This window comes from Meles meles, chromosome 3 (assembly GCF_922984935.1).
Source record: "Meles meles chromosome 3, mMelMel3.1 paternal haplotype, whole genome shotgun sequence".
In the NCBI taxonomy this organism is placed as follows: domain Eukaryota; kingdom Metazoa; phylum Chordata; class Mammalia; order Carnivora; family Mustelidae; genus Meles; species Meles meles.
Window position 1 is genome coordinate 81,975,097 of NC_060068.1, and position 18,899 is coordinate 81,993,995.

The window sequence follows — 18,899 nt, forward strand, 5'->3', positions numbered from 1 at the left end:
AAAATATTTTAATACGCATACAAAACTGGCCTGCCATTAATGTCGGAGGAACTGGAGCACATAACGGAAAATGATAAACGGTCATAGGACACCTAGCAGGATTATTAGGTTACCATTCTAGTGAGACTTGATTTCAAGGTTCCAGGGCCTCAGGCCAAGGGTTAATCCAAACAAGAAAAGGTTACTGCTTACACTGCTCACCATTAACTTCCTTTTCATAATTTACTGGAACTAGGCAAAAAGTATAACAAAATGTATACAATTTAGTCTTTGTACAAAACATTAATTTAGCAAGACGATATTGATTACAGTCACCAGAATGAAGACTCACACTTTTCACTGCCACTTCCATGAAAAGTTCGGATAAATAAGTCACTGGCTGAAAGTCACAAGAGAAGCAATTTAAACTTTACATCCAACAGCAAAGATCAATCTTCCACAACAGTACTGCAGAAACAATCACTCAGAGGCTCTCCATGCTGCCACAGCATTACTGGAATGTTCTTCAGAGTCCATCTTCTCTCTCCAAGACCAACACTTGAAGCATTAAATGTAATATAAAATAAGGAGTTCTTTATTATTTATACAAAATTTGTACATTAAGAAAAAATTAAAATTCAACAACTCTGCTGAGGAAGCTAAGAGCTTTTATGGGTCTATCAAGGAGACCCATGTGAATGTTTCAGTCACCAACCTCCTGGCCACAGGAATGAAGTTCACTCCTCCGGGGCCATTCACGTGGCACCTTCACTGGCTCTGAAAGCTGATTTCCCTTTCATTGGGCTCGACGAGCAAGCCAGGGTTTCTTGGACAACATTAAAAAACACTCTCTTCTCTGGCCCATGCTTAGAATGTTTTATCCATATATAAGTTGATTTTTATTTATTTCTTAACACTTTCAATGAACTCCTAGCAGAAGCTTTATTACAACATACACAGATTTGATAACAGTTCTTTACAAAACACCTAGATTTTTCCACTAAATAAATTTAATTGTCTTTTAAGTAATTAAATTTGGCTTAGAGAAATGGTATTTTTCTTTCCAACCTGTTTTCCATCCTCTGAGTTCTGAGAGGTCACAGACTTACAAGTTCTCGATGAAGAGAGTCACCTTTGTCTAAGCAACCTAAAGAGCTCTTGTATCTTTAACAAAGAATGCAAAACTCTGTTCCTTAAAGCCTTAGGCTAGAAGATGCATTCTAGCAATCTAGACAAACATTTATACTTAGACAAAAGGCCTCTCTGAACAAATAGCCTGCAGAGATTAATGCAGTGATTTGCTTTCTTGATAGAACAATTTAGCACTGCTTAGCACATAATTCAGTAGTTTGGGAAGAAGAGTAATTCTTCCCTTGAAGAAAGGAGGTCCCCTTCTGAAGAATCACAATGGCTACCCCAAAGAGAAATCAAAATAGACCAGCACCAAATGAAGTATTAATTTACAAAAAAATAAACTTAGCTCTTATCTCTTAAAGTCCTATAACCCAGACTTAATAAATTAACTATGAAATCAGTTTGTCAGCTACAGTATAATTTAAAAATCCATTTTCAACCAGAGGGGAAGGGAGGATGGAGAGGAGGGTCAATCTCACACTGATCATCACAAATTCCATGGATTTCATCAAAAGAAAACATTTTTTTCCAGCTTGTATTCTCTTTCAGAAGTGAGCTGTAGATTACCATCTGTGACACTTTAAAGTGTGGTATTCTTGTTGAGATCCTTCCAGAGAGCACAGCATGTAAAGTATTACACTATTTTTAGATCTGAGAAATCTGTGTGGAAAGAAGGATCTCAGACCTTTCTGAACCAGCCAAACACCAAGCAGTCGTCGTCTCACAGATCATGTCTATTCATCCTCAACATACCACCGCATTGAGCTTTTTAATTCACAGATTTTATGTTAGTCCTTTAAAACCCAATGCCCATGTTTCAGTTCAGAGCAGTCAGGCTATTCAAGCAGCCTTCTTAGTGCAAGTTCCTTGGAGGTCTTGTAAATTTATCTTTGACCTACGGCAGAAAAAGACAAAGTAGAGATATAAAAAACATTAAGAATGCAGCATTTTAAGTTAGAACTATTGTATCTGCATGGTAGGTTTTTGAACTGCATATCTTTAGTCTAGGGAAAAGAAGTTAAATACATCTTTAAGTCTTACCTGTTGTGAATCATGTGACTTCTGACAAGATGTCCAGCTGCCAACGCGGCCATCAGTGACAGTTCCCCAGCCATTACTGTACCGCACACGATCCTGGCAAGCTGCCGGGCATTCTCCCCAGGATTGTCTTTGCATGCTCCTTGGACACCTAGCATCTGCAGGCAGGGAGAGACACAGCAGGACTCACCTTTAAAGTCACGGCAACAACTTCCTTCTCTACCAACTGAAATAAGGGCAACTACAATGGCATCAGAATAGAACTGGACTTCCAGTGGAAGTACTCAATTTCCAAGATCGGATAGCCAGCACTGACAATAATACAGACCACAGGGCACATAACATCTACAACCTGGTTTGCAGGGCACTTACTCAGAGTAAATGAACATTCATTTGCTCTCTTAATCTACTTTCTCAATTTACTAATAAGCACATGCCTGAATATGCTTACTTGGATACAATAGGTTAGGCTGGTGAGAAGCAAAAACAATGAAAAGACCCACTAAAACTCGGGTGAGTGACAAGTTATGCCAGGCAGAAAAAGAATCCCAGCAAGTCAGAACTAGGCTTGAGGTCAGCAACTTTGGGGCTGAGGTGTCATACCTGCAAACAGGCTTGCTGAGGGAGCAGGTTGGTCCCACCACCCACAGTCCCGATCTCTATAGATGGCATGGTGCAACTGATGTACAAATCTTCATTTGTGGGACCACTTGCTTCCATTAAAGTAATACAGTTTGAACTACCAACATTTTGTGCTGCATCCTGGAAAAAAAATAAAAAGAAGTATAACACTTCCCTTCCTTTACAAAAGAGAAGAGTAAAGTGGAGGTTGAGCTCTCACCTGTCCACAGGCAATGTAGATGGCAGTTACAATGTTCGCCGCGTGGGCATTGTAGCCTCCAATGCTCCCAGCCATGGCAGAGCCCACCAGGTTCTTATTAATGTTGACCTCAATCATAGCTTCTGTAGTAGTCTTTAATACCTAGCAACAGAGTTGTGCATATTTTACATGTTCCCCCAGAAGATTCAGGGTATGCTACCCAGATCTACCCTTTGGTAAAGCAAGAGAGTTTATATATGGCCCCACTGAAGCCTTGTCCTCAATAAAGAGTATCAGTCAAGTTTGTTCATGTGAATGCCACACGCTGATGGGCAAGATACATGCAACAGTCATCTTTAACATAAAATATACCGTATACTAAGCTTTACTTAAAATGTTAATATTCGGGGCACCTGGGTGGCTCAGTGGGTTAAGCCTCTGCCTTCGGCTCAGGTCATGATCTCAGGGTCCTGGGATCGAGTCCCGCATCAGGCTCTCTGCTCAGCAGGGAACCTGCTTCCTCTCTCTCTCTCCGCCTGCCTCTCTGCCTACTTGTGATCTCTCTCTGTCAAATAAAATCTTTAAAAAAAAAAGTTAATATTCCTTTCCCCGATCTTTAACCCAATTCAAGATTAACAAAATAAAATAACAAAATAATAAAAACAATAATATATATATGTATATATATAAATAAAAATAAAGTAATAAAAGTAAAAATAATATTGTTATTGTATAAATAAATAATAAAAATAACAAAATAAAATTATCACTCACTTCTCTGACAACCTTGGCTGGAATGACAGCTTCACAAACCACAGACTTTCCTCTTCCCTCTATCCAATTTATAGCAGCAGGTTTCTTGTCAGTACAGTAGTTACCGCTAACTGCTAGAATCTGCATTTCAGGGAAATACTCATGAAGTTTTGAAAGTGCCTTCTCTGTGCCCTGTCAAGAACACAACAAAATTAAAATGCACAGCTATTTACAGATCAGAGGCTTTATTTGTATATAATAATACTAACAAGAATAGTAACTGTAATATTTCTAAATACAATAAATATACTTCAAAGAAAGTGAGCATAAAACAAAAAAACAGCTTCATTAGCCATCGCAGTGATAAACTTCTCAGTCAGTATAGACTCCTACTGTTTCTTTCTAGGAATGAAAACAAAGTTCTTTGTAGTCACTGATGAACAGGGATGTAAGAGAACATAATGAGAATATTAAAATGGGAGAAGATATTTGCAAATGACTTATCTGATAAAGAGCAACTATTCAAAATCTATAAAGAATTTACCAAACTCAACACCCCAAAAAACAAAAAAGCCAATCAAGAAATGGGCAGAAGACATGAACAGACACTTCTGCAAAGAAGACATCAAAATGACCAACAGACACATGAAAAAATGCTCAACATCACATGGCATCAGGGAAATACAAATCAAAACCATAATGAGATACCACCTCACACGTAAAAATGGCTAAAATGAACCACGACAGATGTTGGTGAGGATGCAATGCAAGGGAAACCCTCCCACAATGTTGACAGGAATGCAAACTGGTGCAGCCAGTCTGGAAAACAGTACGGAGGTTCTTCAAAAAGTTGAAAATAGAGCTACCCTAGGACCCAGCAATCGCATTACTGGGTATTTACCCTAAAGATACAAATGTTGTGATACAAATCAAAAGAATATACAGAATGTGCACCCGAATGTTTATAGCAGCAATGTCCACAATAGCCAAACTATGGAAAGAGCCCAGATGTTCATCAACAGATGAATGGATAAAGAAGATGTGATACACACACACACACACACACACACACACACACACATATATAATGGAATATTACTATATATAGAGAGTGTGGGTAAGTGTGTATATAATGGAATATTACTCAGCCACCAAAAAGAACGAAATCTTGCCATTTGCAATAAAATGGATGGAACAGGGTCGGGGGTGTTTTGCTAAGCGAGGTAAGTCAATCAGAGAAAAAAGACAAATGCCCTATGATTTCACTCATACGTGGAATCTGAGAAACAAAACAGATGAACATAGGGTCGAGAAGGAAAAATGAAGTAAGATGAAAACAGAGAGGGAGACAAACCATAAGAGATGCTGAACTCTAGGAAACAAACTGAAGGGTGGGTGAGGAGGAGGGGATAATTGAGTGATGGGCATTAAGGAGGGCATTTGATGTAATGAGAGCACTAGGTGGTATATACAACTGATGAATCACTAAATTTTACCCCTGAAACTAATAATACAGTATATGTGAACTAAATTGAATTTAAATAAAAAAGTCTTAAAACTTAATTTAAAAATGAATTTAAAAATACTCAGTGAGAGTATAATACTCATAATCATGTCACTGGGAGTAACTCAACCCATGAATGACATGTAATAAATTACCTCTTCTAGTTACTCACATGTTACCCAAAAGCCCAAGTTACCGAGTCAGTAAAGATAAGTCAGATATTAGAGTAAATCCCATTGTAAATGAAAGTCATTGGGATCAACCTTACAAAAATGTAAACAAGACTTCCAATTAAGTGAAATTAATTCAATTAACAACTCATACCTCAATAACCGAAGACATACTTACATGCAATTTTAAAAAATGTATTTTACTTGTGGTTAAAACACATGTGACATAGACCTTACCACCTTAACTATTTTTAAGTGTACAGGTTGGTGTTAAGTACATAATTCACGGAGGAGGAGTCAAGATGGCGGAGAAGTAGCAGCCTGAGACTACATCAGGTAGCAGGAGATCAGCTTGATAGCTTATCTAAACATTGCAAACACCTACAAATCCAACGGGAGAGCGAAGAGAAGAACAGCGACTCTAGAAACAGAAAATCAACCACTTTCTGAAAGGTAGGACTGGCGGAGAAGTGAATCTAAAACGACGGGAAGATAGACCGCGGGGGGAGGGGCCGGCTCCCGGTAAGCGGCGGAGCAACGGAGCACAAAATCAGGACTTTTAAAAGTCTGTTCCACTGAGGGACATTGCTCCAGAGGCTAAACCAGGGTGAAGCCCACGCGGGGTCAGCGTGGCCCCAGGCCCCGCAGGGTCACAGAAGGATCGGGGGTGTCAGAGTGTCGGAGAGCTCGCAGGTATTAGAACGGAGAAGCCGGCTGCAGAGACAGAGCCGAGGACTGAACTCTCAGCTCGGGGTTACCTTGAACCGGTCGCGGGCTGGGTGAGCTCGGAGCGTGGCTAGAGGCTGGGGATACGGGAGTGATTGGGTGCTGTCCTCTGGGGGCGCACTGAGGAGTGGGGCCCCAGGCTCTCGGCTCCTCCGGGCCGGAGACTAGGAGGCCGCCATTTTCATTCCCGTCCTCCGGAACTCTACGGAAAGCGTTCAGGGAACAGAAGCTCCCAAAAGCGAACCCGAGCGGATTACTTAGTCCCGCCGCCGGTAAGGGCGGTGCAATCCCGCCTCGGGCAAAGACACTTGAGAGTCCCTACAACAGGCCCCTCCCCCAGAAGATCAACAAAATATCCAGCCAGGACAAAGTTCATCTATCAAGGAGAAAGCAGGTTCAATTCCTAAGACAGCAGAGCAATTCCAGAGGAGGAGAAAGCAAAGCACGGAACTCATGGCTTTCTCCCCATGATTCTTTAGTCTTCCGGCTACTTCAATTTTTTTTTTTTTCTTTTTTCAATTTTTTTTTCTTTTTTCTTCTTCTGCTAAATTTTTTAAAACTTTTACCCTTTTCTTTTTTAACGTTTTTTGACTACTTAATCTAAATATATATATTTTTTCTTTCTTTTTTATATTTTTTTATTTGTTTTATTTTTTAAATTTTTTTCCCTTTTTTTTTTTTCAGAACCTGTTTTTATCCCCTTTCTCCCCCCCACAATTAGGGGTCTCTTCTGATTTGGTTACAGCGCATTTTTCTGGGGTCTTTGCCACCCTTTTAGTAGTTTATTTGCTCCTTCATATCCTCTTATCTGGACAAAATGACAAGGCGGAAAAAATCACCACAAACAAAAGAACAAGAGACAGTACCGAAGGCTAGGGACCTAATCAACACAGACATTGGTAATATGTCAGATCAAGAGTTCAGAATGACGATTCTGAACATTCTAGCCGGGCTCGAAAAAGGCATGGAAGATATTAGAGAAACCCTCTCTGGAGATATTAAAGCCCTTTCTGGAGAAATTAAAGAACTAAAATCTAACCAAGTTGAAATCAAAAAAGCTATTAATGAGGTGCAATCAAAAATGGAGGCTCTCACTGCTAGGATAAATGAGGCAGAAGAAAGAATTAGTGATATAGAAGACCAAATGACAGAGAATAAGGAAGCCGAGCAAAAGAGGGACAAACAGCTACTGGACCATGAGGGGAGAATTCGAGAGATAAGTGACAACATAAGACGAAACAACATTAGAATAATTGGGATTCCAGAAGAAGAAGAAACAGAGAGGGGAGCAGAAGGTCTATTGGAGAGAATCTTTGGAGAGAATTTCCCTAATATGGCAAAGGGAACAAGCATCAAAATCCAGGAGATGCAGAGAACCCCCCTCAAAGTCAACAAGAATAGGTCCACACCCCGTCACCTAATAGTAAAATTTACAAGTCTTAGTGACAAAGAGAAAATCCTGAAAGCAGCCCGAGAAAAGAAGTCTGTAACATACAATGGTAAAAATATTAGATTGGCGGCAGACTTATCCACAGAGACCTGGCAGGCCAGAAAGAGCTGGCATGATATATTCAGAGCACTAAACGAGAAAAACATGCAGCCAAGAATACTCTATCCAGCTAGGCTATCATTGAAAATAGAAGGAGAGATCAAAAGCTTCCAGGACAAACAAAAACTGAAAGAATTTACAAACACCAAAGCAGCTCTACAGGAAATATTGAAAGGGGTCCTCTAAGCAAAGAGAGAGCCTAAAAGTAGTAGATCAGAAAGGTACAGAGACAATATACAGTAATAGTCACCTTACAGGCTAATAATGGCACTAAATTCATATCTCTCAATAGTTACCCTGAATGTTAATGGGCTAAATGCCCCAATCAAAAGACACAGGGTATCAGAATGGATAAAAAAACAAAACCCATCAGTATGTTGCCTACAAGAAACTCATTTTAGACGCAAGACACCTCCAGATTTAAAGTGAGGGGGTGGAAAACAATTTACCATGCTAATGGGCATCAGAAGAAAGCTGGGGTGGCAATCCTGATATCAGATCAATTAGATTTTAAGCCAAAGACTATAATAAGAGATGAGGAAGGACACTATATCCTACTCAAAGGGTCTGTCCAACAAGAAGATCTAACAATTTTAAATATCTATGCCCCTAACGTGGGAGCAGCCAACTATATCAACCAATTAATAACAAAATCAAAGAAACACATCAATAATAATACAATAATAGTAGGGGACTTTAACACTCCCCTCACTGAAATGGACAGATCATCCAAGCCAAAGATCAACAAGGAAATAAAGGCCTTAAATGACACACTGGACCAGATGGACATCACAGATATATTCAGAACATTTCATCCCAAAGCAACAGAATACACATTCTTCTCTAGTGCACATGGAACCTTCTCCAGAATAGATCACATCCTGGGTCACAAATCAGGTCTCAACCGGTATCAAAAGATTAGGATTATTCCCTGCATATTTTCAGACCACAATGCTCTGAAGCTAGAACTCAATCACAAGAGGAAAGCTGGAAAGAACCCAAATACATGGAGACTAAACAGCATCCTTCTAAAGAATGAATGGGTTAACCAGGAAATTAAAGAAGAATTGAAAAAATTCATGGAAACAAATGATAATGAAAACACAACAGTTCAAAATCTGTGGGACACAGCAAAGGCAGTCCTGAGAGGAAAATATATAGTGCTACAAGCCTTTCTCAAGAAACAAGAAAGGTCTCAAGTACACAACCTAACCCTATACCTAAAGGAGCTGGAGAAAGAACAAGAAAGAAACCCTAAACCCAGCAGGAGAAGAGAAATCATAAAGATCAGAGCAGAAATCAATGAAATAGAAACCAAAAAAACAATAGAACAAATCAATGAAACTAGGAGCTGGTTCTTTGAAAGAATCAATAAGATTGATAAACCCCTGGCCAGACTCATCAAAAAGAAAAGAGAAAGGACCCAAATAAATAAAATCATGAATGAAAGAGGAGAGATCACAACTAATACCAAAGAAATACAGACAATTATAAGAACATACTATGAGCAACTCTACGCCAACAAATTTGACAATCTGGAAGAAATGGATGCATTCCTAGAGACATATAAACTACCACAACTGAACCAGGAAGAAATAGAAAACCTGAACAGGCCCATAACCAGTAAGGAGATTGAAAGTCATCAAAAATCTCCAAACAAACAAAAGCCCAGGGCCAGACGGCTTCCCAGGGGAATTCTACCAAACATTTAAAGTAGAACTAATTCCTATTCTCCTGAAACTGTTCCAAAAAATAGAAATGGAAGGAAAACTTCCAAACTCATTTTATGAGGCCAGCATCACCTTGATCCCAAAACCAGACAACGATCCCACCAAAAAAGAGAACTACAGACCAATATCCTTGATGAACACAGACGCAAAAATTCTCGCCAAAATACTAGCCAATAGGATTCAACAGTACATTAAAAGGATTATTCACCACGACCAAATGGGATTTATTCCAGGGCTGCAGGGTTGGTTCAACATCCGCAAATCAATCAATGTGATAGAACACATTAATAAAAGAAAGAACAAGAACCATATGATACTCTCAATAGATGCTGAAAAAGCATTTGACAAAGTACAGCATCCCTTCCTGATCAAAACTCTTCAAAGTGTGGGGATAGAGAGCACATACCTCAATATTATCAAAGGCTTCTATGAAAAACCCACCGCAAATATCATTCTCAATGGAGAAAAACTGAAAGCTTTTCCGTTAAGGTCAGGAACACGGCAGGGATGTCCATTATCACCACTGCTATTCAACATAGTACTAGAAGGCCTAGCCTCAGCAATCAGATAACAAAAAGAAATTAAAGGCATCCAAATTGGTAAAGAAGAAGTCAAACTATCACTGTTCGCAGTTGATATGGTACTATATGTGGAAAACCCAAAAGACTCCACTCCAAAACTGCTAGAACTTGTACAGGAATTCAGTAAAGTGTCAGGATATAAAATCAATGCACAGAAATCAGTTGCATTTCTGTACACCAACAACAAGACTGAAGAAAGAGAAATTAAGGAGTCAATCCCATTTATAATTGTACCCAAAACTATAAGATACCTAGGAATAAACCTAACCAAAGAGACTAAGAATCTATACACAGAAAATTATAAAGTACTCATGAAAGAAATTGAGGAAGACACAAAGAAATGGAAAAATGTTCCATGCTCCTGGATTGGAAGAATAAATATTGTGAAAATGTCTATGCTACCTAAAGCAATCTACACATTTAATGCAATCCCTATCAAAATACCATCCATTTTTTTTCAAAGAAATGGAACAAATAATCCTAAAATTTATATGGAACCAGAAAAGACCTCGAATAGCCAAAGGAATATTGAAAAAGAAAGCCAAAGTTGGTGGCATCACAATTCCGGACTTCAAGCTCTATTACAAAGCTGTCATCATCAAGACAGCATGGTACTGGCACAAAAACAGACACATCGATCAGTGGAACAGAATAGAGAGCCCAGAAATTGACCCTCAACTCTATGGTCAACTAATCTTCGACAAAGCAGGAAAGAATGTCCAATGGAAAAAAGACAGCCTCTTCAATAAATGGTGCTGGGAAAATTGGACAGCCACATGCAGAAAAATGAAATTGGACCACTTCCTTACACCACACACGAAAATAGACTCCAAATAGATGAAGGACCTCAATGTGAGAAAGGAATCCATCAAAATCCTTGAGGAGAATGCAGGCAGCAACCTCTTCGACCTCAGCCGTAGCAACATCTTCCTAGGAAGAACGGCAAAGGCAAGGGAAGCAAGGGCAAAAATGAACTATTGGGATTTCATCAAGATCAAAAGCTTTTGCACAGCAAAGGAAACAGTTAACAAAACCAAAAGACAACTGACAGAATGAGAGAAGATATTTGCAAACGACATATCAGATAAAGGGCTAGTATCCAAAATCTATAAGGAACTTAGCAAACTCAACACCCAAAGAACAAACAATCCAATCAAGAAATGGGCAGAGGACATGAACAGACATTTCTGCAAAGAAAACATCCAGATGGCCAACAGACACATGAAATAGTGCTCCACGTCACTCGGCATCAGGGAAATACAAATCAAAACCACAATGAGATATCACCTCACACCAGTCAGAATGGCTAAAATTAACAAGTCAGGAAATGACAGATGCTGGCGAGGATGCGGAGAAAGGGGAACCCTCCTCCACTGTTGGTGGGAATGCAAGCTGGTGCAACCACTCTGGAAAACAGCATGGAGGTTCCTCAAAATGTTGAAAATAGAACTACCCTATGACCCAGCAATTGCACTACTGGGTATTTACCCTAAAGATACAAATGTAGGGATCCGAAGGGGCACATGCACCTGAATGTTTATAGTAGTAATGTCTACAATAGCCAAACCATGGAAAGAACCTAGATGTCCATCAACAGATGAATGGATAGAGAAGAGGTGGTCTCTATATACAATGGAATACTATGCAGCCATCAAAAGAAATGAAATCTTGCCATTTGCGATGATGTGGATGGAACTAGAGGGTATCATGCTTAGTGAAATAAGTCAATCGGAGAAAGATAACTATCATATAATCTCCCTGATATGAGTAAGTGGAGATGCACATGTACCCCTGGGGATAAAAATACATTATATGTTTATTAAAAAAAAAATTTGGAAGGGGAGGCGAACCATAAGAGACTATGGACTCTGAAAAACAACCTGAGGGTTTTGAAGGGTCAGGGGTGGGAGTTTGGGGGAACAGGTGGTGGGTAATGGGGAGGGCACGTTTTGCATGGAGCACTGGGTGTTGTGCAAAAAGAATGAATACTGTTACGCTGAAAAAATAAATAAAATGGAAAAAAAAAAAAAAGTACATAATTCACGCTGTGGTACAGCCCATCTCCAGAACTCTGTTCATCTTACAAAACTGAAACTCCAAACCCATTAAACAGCAACTCCCTATTTCCTTTTTCCTCAGCCCCTGGTAATCAGCCTTCCACTTCCTGTCTCTATGAATGAATTTAACTAATCGAGGTTAAGTGTGAATTTGCAAAGTATTTGTCTTTTTCGTTAACCAGATTATTTAACTTAGCAAGTGATCCTCAAGGTTTATTTAGCATATGTGCAAATTCCCTATTTTTTTAGGGTTTTATAATATCCCATTATATGTACATACCACATTTAATATATTGATTCATCTGTCCAGGAACACCTGGGTTGCTTCTGCCTTTAGACTATTGTGAATAACGCTGCCACAAACATGGATATACAAAAAAAAGACTGTGAAACCCTCTTTTGAGTTCTTTTGGGTAAATACCCAGAAGTGAAATTCCTGGATCATAATTCTCTTTTTAATTTTTTGAGGAACTACTGTACTGTTTCTTTTTAAACAACTTTTAAGGGGCACATGGGCAGCTCAGTCTTTAAGCGTCTGCCTTCAGCTCAGGTCAGGATCCCAGGGTCCTGGGATTGAGCCCCACACTGGGCTCCTCGCTTGGTGGGAAGCCTACTTCTCCCTCTCCCACTCCCCCTGCTGTGTTCCTGCTCTCACTGTCTCTTTGTCAAATAAATAAATCTTAAAAAATAATAAAAATAATAAAAAATAAACAACTTTTAAAACCTAGATATTTAGTCACTGTCCTCTTTCTCTTTCAGAACAGTCCTCGTCCACAGGTAAACCACAAAATAAATTTTGCTAACTTAATTGACTTTAACACATTTTTGAATATGTTAATATTCACATTTGTGAATATTTGTAATAATAAATATCAGTAGAATAAAATGTAAGCCACACACCATCTTCTTATAAGGAAATAATTAAAATAAATGGATTATACACATGAACTTGGCCTCTTACATACAGGTCTCTAGAAGATGTGAGCTTTTAAGGCTTTTAGGATGAAATTAAGAAGCACTAACCCCAAGATTCTTCCCAGCTCTTCTGAGTAGACCCAGAACATGTATAATGCCAAATCGAAATTAAACGTATCAAATACAAATACTAGTCAGGAAATGCCTGATGACACTAACAATGTGACAGAAGAACGAGAAATTAAGCAATCGAATCCATTTATAATAGCAGCAAAAACCATAAGGTACCCAGGAATAAACCTAACAAAAGAGGTAAAGGATCTATACTCTAGAAACTACAGAATACGTATGAAAGAAATTGAGGAAGACACAAAGAGATGGAAAAACATTCCATGCTCATTAACTGGAAGAATAAACATTGTGAAAAAATGTCTATGCTGCCCAGAGCAATCTACACTTTCAATGCAATCCCTATCAAAATACCATCAACATTTTTCACAGAGCTGGAACAAACAATCCTAAAATTTGTATGGAACCAGAAAAGAACCGGAATCATCAGGGGATTGTTGAAAAAGAAAACCAAAGCTGGTGGTATCACAATTCCGGACTTCAAGCTATATTACAAAGCTGTGATCATCAAGACAGCATGGTATTGGCACAGAAACAGACACACAGATCAGTGGAATAGAATAGAGAGCCCAGAAATGGACCCTCAACTCTATGATCAACTAATCTTTGATAAAGCAGAAAAGAATATCCAATGGAAAAAAGGCAGTCTCTTCAATAAATGGTGCTGGGGGGGGCACCTGGGTGGCTCAGTGGGTTAGGCCGCTGCCTTTGGCTCAGGTCACGATCTCAGGGTCCTGGGATCGAGTCCCGCATTGGGCTCTCTGCTCGGCAGGGAGCCTGCTTCCCTCTCTCTCTCTCTCTCTCTGCCTACTTGTGATCTCTCTCTCTCTCGCTGTCAAATAAATAAATAAAATCTTAAAAAAAAAAATTAAATAAAATAAATGGTGCTGGGAAAACTGGACAGAAGAATATATAGAAGAATGAAATGGACCATTCTCTATACCACATATAAACAAAAACTGAAAATGGATGAAAGACCTCAATGTGAGACAGGAATCCATCAAAATCCTAGAAGAAAACATATGCAGTAACCTCTTTCGACATTAGACACAGTGACCTCTTTCAAGACACGATCACTAAAGGCAAGAGAAACATAAGCAAAAATGAACTTTTGGGACTCATCAAGATAAAAAGCTTTTGCACAGCAAAGGAAACAGTCAACAAAACTAAGTGGCAACCCATAGAATGGGATAAGATATTTGGAAATGACATTACGGATAAAGGCCTGGTATCCAAGATTTATAAAGAACTTCCCAAACTCAACACCTGAAAAACAAATAATCTAGTCAGTAAGTGGGCAGAAGACATGAACAGTCACTTCTCCAAAGAAGACATAGGGATAGCTAACAGACACATGAAAAAATGTTCAACATCACTAGCCATCAGGGAAATACAAATCAAAACTACGAAGAGAAACCACCTTACACCAGCTAGAATGGCACAAATTAACAAGACAGGAAACAACAAGTGTTGACAAGGATGTGGAGAAAGGGGAACCATCTCACAGTGTTGGTGGGAATGCAAATTGGTGCAGCCACTCTGGAAAACAGTCTGGAGGTTCCTCAAGATGTTAAAAATAGAGCTACCCTACAATCCAGCAATTGGACTACCAGGTATTTACCCCAAAGATACAGATGTAGTAAAAAGAAGGGGCACCTGCACCGCAATATTCATAGCAGCAATGTCCACAATAGCCAAAATGTGGAAGGAGCTGAGATGCCCTTCAACAGTTGACTGGATAAAGATGTGGTTCATATATACGATGGAATATTCCTCAGCCATCAGAAAGGATGAATACCTACTATTTGCATTGACATAGATGGAACTGGAGGGGTTTATGCTAAATGAAATAAAAAAAAGTCACGCAGAAAGACCATCATATGGTTTCATTCATATGTGGAACATAAGGAATAGTGCGAAGGACCACAGGAAGGTAGCGGAAACTGAATGGGAAGAAGTCAGGCAGGGAGACAAACTAAGAGAGACTCTGGACTCTGGGAATCAAACTGAGGATTACAGGAGTAGGGGTGGTAAAGGGATGGGTAACCAGATGATAGGCAGTAAGGAGGGTACTGGGTGTTATATGCAACTAATGTATCGTTGAACACATTAAAAATTAATGATGTACTATATGCTGGCTAACTGAACAAATATTAATTAATTAGTTAATTAAAAGTAAAATATAAACCCTCTTCAGGACCTTAAAAAAAAAGTCTGATGAGTTATATGAATCAGTATTTAGCTTTCAATAAAAATCTTCCGCTCAATCCTTTAATATATATATATACATATATATATATATACATGAAACAAAATTAAAAAAATATAGGACATAAACAGCAAGTCTGCTCCTCATTCTTACCTCCCTAACACCTAGTTCCCCTCCCGTGGGATAATCAGTCTTACAAGTTTTAATACAGGCTACCCAGGCTCACCTTTGAAATCATGTTCATCCCCATGGCATCACCTGACCTAGACTGGAAACGAATATAAAGATTGCGACCAGCCATAGTCATTTGAAGTTTCTGTAGACGTGCAAACCTGTAAACAAAGCAAAGATTTTTTTATTTTGTTATTTTTTTGAGAAGACGGAACTTCCACTAAAAATCTAGTTCAGTTGAAGGCACCTGGGTGGCTCAGTTGGTTAAGCAACTGCCTTCAGCTCAGGTCCCAGCTCAGGTTGGAGTCCAGGGACCAAGTTGCACATCGGGCTCCCAGCTCCATGGGGAATCTGCTTCTCCCTCTGACCTTCCCCCTCTCATGCTGTCTCTCACTGTCTCTCTCTCAAATAAATAAATAAATTCTTAAAAGAAAAAATTCTAGTTCAGTTGATTTATTTTACACATAAGAGAACGCTCATGGAAATTACTTATTAAATGTATTTTCTTCTTTAACTAAATGTTCTGTTAGACCACTAATTCAACCATCTCATTCTTACATGCCACAAGAGAGGGCTGCTATAGACATCATCATCACAGACAGACTTTAAAAGTCCAAAAAAAATAAATAAACAAACTAAAATGGAGCTATCGATGGGGCACCTGGGTAGCTCAGTCAGTGAAGTGTCCATCCCTTGATTTCAATTTGGGTCATGATCTCAGGGCCAAGGGAGGGAGCCCCATGCTGGGCTCCGTGGGGCTCTCTCCTTCTCACTCTGACCCACCCCCCACACATATACACACTGTCTCTCTAAAAAAATAAAATGGGGCTATTTTTTGTACTGATTATGCTTCTTTATAGATTTTTTTTAAAATATTTTATTTATTTATTTGACAGACAGAGATCAGAAGTAGGCAGAGAAGCAGGCAGAGAGAGAGGAGGAAGCAGACTCCCTGCTGAGCAGAGAGCCTGATGTGGGGCTTGATCCCAGGACCCTGGGATCATGACCTGAGCTGAAGGCAGAGGCTTTAACCCACTGAGCCACCAGGCACCCCTTCTTTATAGTTTTAATTTTCCGGATTCAAAGTAAACCTACTATTATACAAATATTTTACCCTGCTTAGAAAATCTTTTCTTCAGGCCATTCCTCCCTAGGGCAATTCTAAGTCAACACTCTTCTAGGACAAAGTAACAGTCTAATCAAAGTGAGTCTTGTAAAACCAACACACAAACTTACTAGCACACGCTGTTTTTTTCTATTTACTCCTATGGAGGTATTCATTTGGATCAACATTATGCCCCCACCCACATCCCCCAAACCAAGCATAAATATTACTCATTTTGACTAAATGGACTTCGAGTTAATGTTAGTTGCATCACCTGAAGCAGGCAGTATGTTAACAGTTACATTTAGCGATCACAGAAGTTGACAGTGGCTCTGAAATAATATAAATGCATATAAACCTCCCCATACCTGCTGGTGCTATCAAAAGCCTCCTTTATCACTGTGAATCCTTCAGGTGTCTCAAGCCAGGCCTTCACTTCCGCAGAGTCACAAGCACGGGGAAGACGCACCACGGGGCCTCGCGTCATCCCATCCGCGAGGATTCGACTGCTGGCACCTCCACCAAGCTACACAGAGGATTACAAAAGCATATGTTAATCCTGCAAACACTTCTGCCTGTCGCAAAAGGTACCCTAATCGTCCCCAAATCTATTCTCCTCGCCTGGCCTCAGGGCCCATCTTAAAATAGGCAAATATATAAATGGCAACTTACACCTATTGCTCTGCAGCCTCTATTAGTACTGGCCACAAGGCACCCTTCTGTTGTTGCCATTGGAACCTGAAATTCCTTTCCATCCAAGCACAGAGGTCCTGCCACTCCAACAGGGATGGGCATATATCCAATAACATTCTCACAACAGGCTCCCATCACCTACAAGGTAAAGTCAGGCAGCAAGTGAAAATCTGTATCGCAAATACACAGCCCTTGTCATTAATAATTTTCTTCCAACTTAAACCTTTAGTGTATTTGTCAACAAAATCTTCTACTTATTTTTTTTTTTTTAAAGATTTTATTTATTTGGGTGGAGGGCACACATGAGCTAGGGAGGGCCAGGGGGTGAGAGAATTTCAAGCAGAGTCCCTGCTCAGCTAGGAGGCCAGCACAGGGCTTGACTCATGACGCTGAGATTACCACCTGAGCCGAAACCATGAGTTGGGACACCCAACCAAGCCACCCAAGCCGCCCCTTTCATATACTCTCTAGAAGTATTTAAAAAGTATTAGGACGCCTGGGTGGTTTGGTCGGTTAAGCATCTACATTCGGCTTGGGTCATGATCCCAGGGTCCTAGGACTGAGCCCCACAGGCTCTCCGCTCATTGGAGAGTCTGCTTCTCCCTCTCCCTCTGCCCCTTGCCCCTTCATGCTTCCTCGCATTCTCTCTCTCTCTCTCTCTGTCAAATACATCTTTATAGGGGTGCCTGGGTGGTTCAGTTGGTTAAGGATCTATCTTTGACTCAAGTCACAGTCCCAGGGTCCTGGGATCAACTTCTGCATCAGGCTCTTTGCTCAGCAGAGAGCCTGTTTCTCCCTCTGCCTGCTGCTCCCCCTGCTTATATGCTTTCTCACTCTCTTGCTCTCTCTCTCTCTGACAAATAAATAAATAAATAAATAAATAACTGCTTAAAAAAAAAAGTATTTGAAAGTACTAAAATCACTAAGTAATGACTATAAACAACAGGAAAAATATTTTTAATTTTTAGGACATATAATCATAAGCAGAATACGAAATTACAGTAAAAGCATTTTTAAAAAATTGTTTTAAAATGCTATGTACATATAAAAGACTAGTCAAGAAAAACACTAAAAAGCTGAAGAATAAAACTACAAGAATAAAACTTTAAAGCAAACTTTCCCAAACCAAGAAAACAACATACCAAGGAGTAATTATAGTCCCTGTATGGTAGATACTGGAGAGAAGAAGGCTCTGGAAGTTTTCGGGAAAGTAACTGTCGGCGAATGGATACACCTCGTTCATGAGTTTCCATCAGAGTTTCCAATTTGTAAGCTGGGATATGGTTAGCATTGACTAATTGGATGATCTCAGCATCGCTAAGGAATTTTGCACCTTTCTAAAGAAATAAAAAAAAAAAAAAATGGGAGGGATTGGTGGGATAGGGATGACAAAAAACTTGAAGAAGTTCATTTCATATTCTTTATAACAAATAAGGCATTTAATACAACAATGCTCTCAGAAGAGGAGAACCCAAAGAACTTTAGAGTTCTAAGGGAGATTATGTGAGTGGAAATAAGAATATCAAAATGAAAGCAAATTCTTTATAAAAATGACACTGAACAAATGTAAAACCAAAACACCAAATTTTAAAAGTGAAATTTATAGAAAAAAAATTCATAATTAAGATTCTGATGC

The 18,899-nt window shown here is 39.4% G+C and overlaps 1 protein-coding gene across 3 annotated transcripts in view; it reads right to left on the reverse strand.

Annotated features, from left to right (window-relative positions):
• Window positions 1–902: 902 nt before the first annotated feature.
• The window catches only part of HMGCR (3-hydroxy-3-methylglutaryl-CoA reductase), a 32,950-nt gene continuing 14,953 nt past the window's right edge, over window positions 903–18,899 (reverse strand). For all 3 annotated transcript variants that reach the window (XM_045999807.1, XM_045999806.1, XM_045999808.1), the window contains exons 12-20: window positions 18,406–18,600; window positions 17,243–17,401; window positions 16,939–17,096; window positions 15,521–15,626; window positions 3,746–3,916; window positions 2,993–3,133; window positions 2,755–2,913; window positions 2,155–2,309; window positions 903–2,008 (exon numbers count right to left, since the gene is read on the reverse strand). In XM_045999807.1, coding sequence (XP_045855763.1) covers window positions 1,954–2,008; window positions 2,155–2,309; window positions 2,755–2,913; window positions 2,993–3,133; window positions 3,746–3,916; window positions 15,521–15,626; window positions 16,939–17,096; window positions 17,243–17,401; window positions 18,406–18,600 — 1,299 coding nt within the window. In that variant the 3' untranslated portion in view covers window positions 903–1,953. The remainder of the gene's footprint in view (window positions 2,009–2,154; window positions 2,310–2,754; window positions 2,914–2,992; window positions 3,134–3,745; window positions 3,917–15,520; window positions 15,627–16,938; window positions 17,097–17,242; window positions 17,402–18,405; window positions 18,601–18,899) is intronic.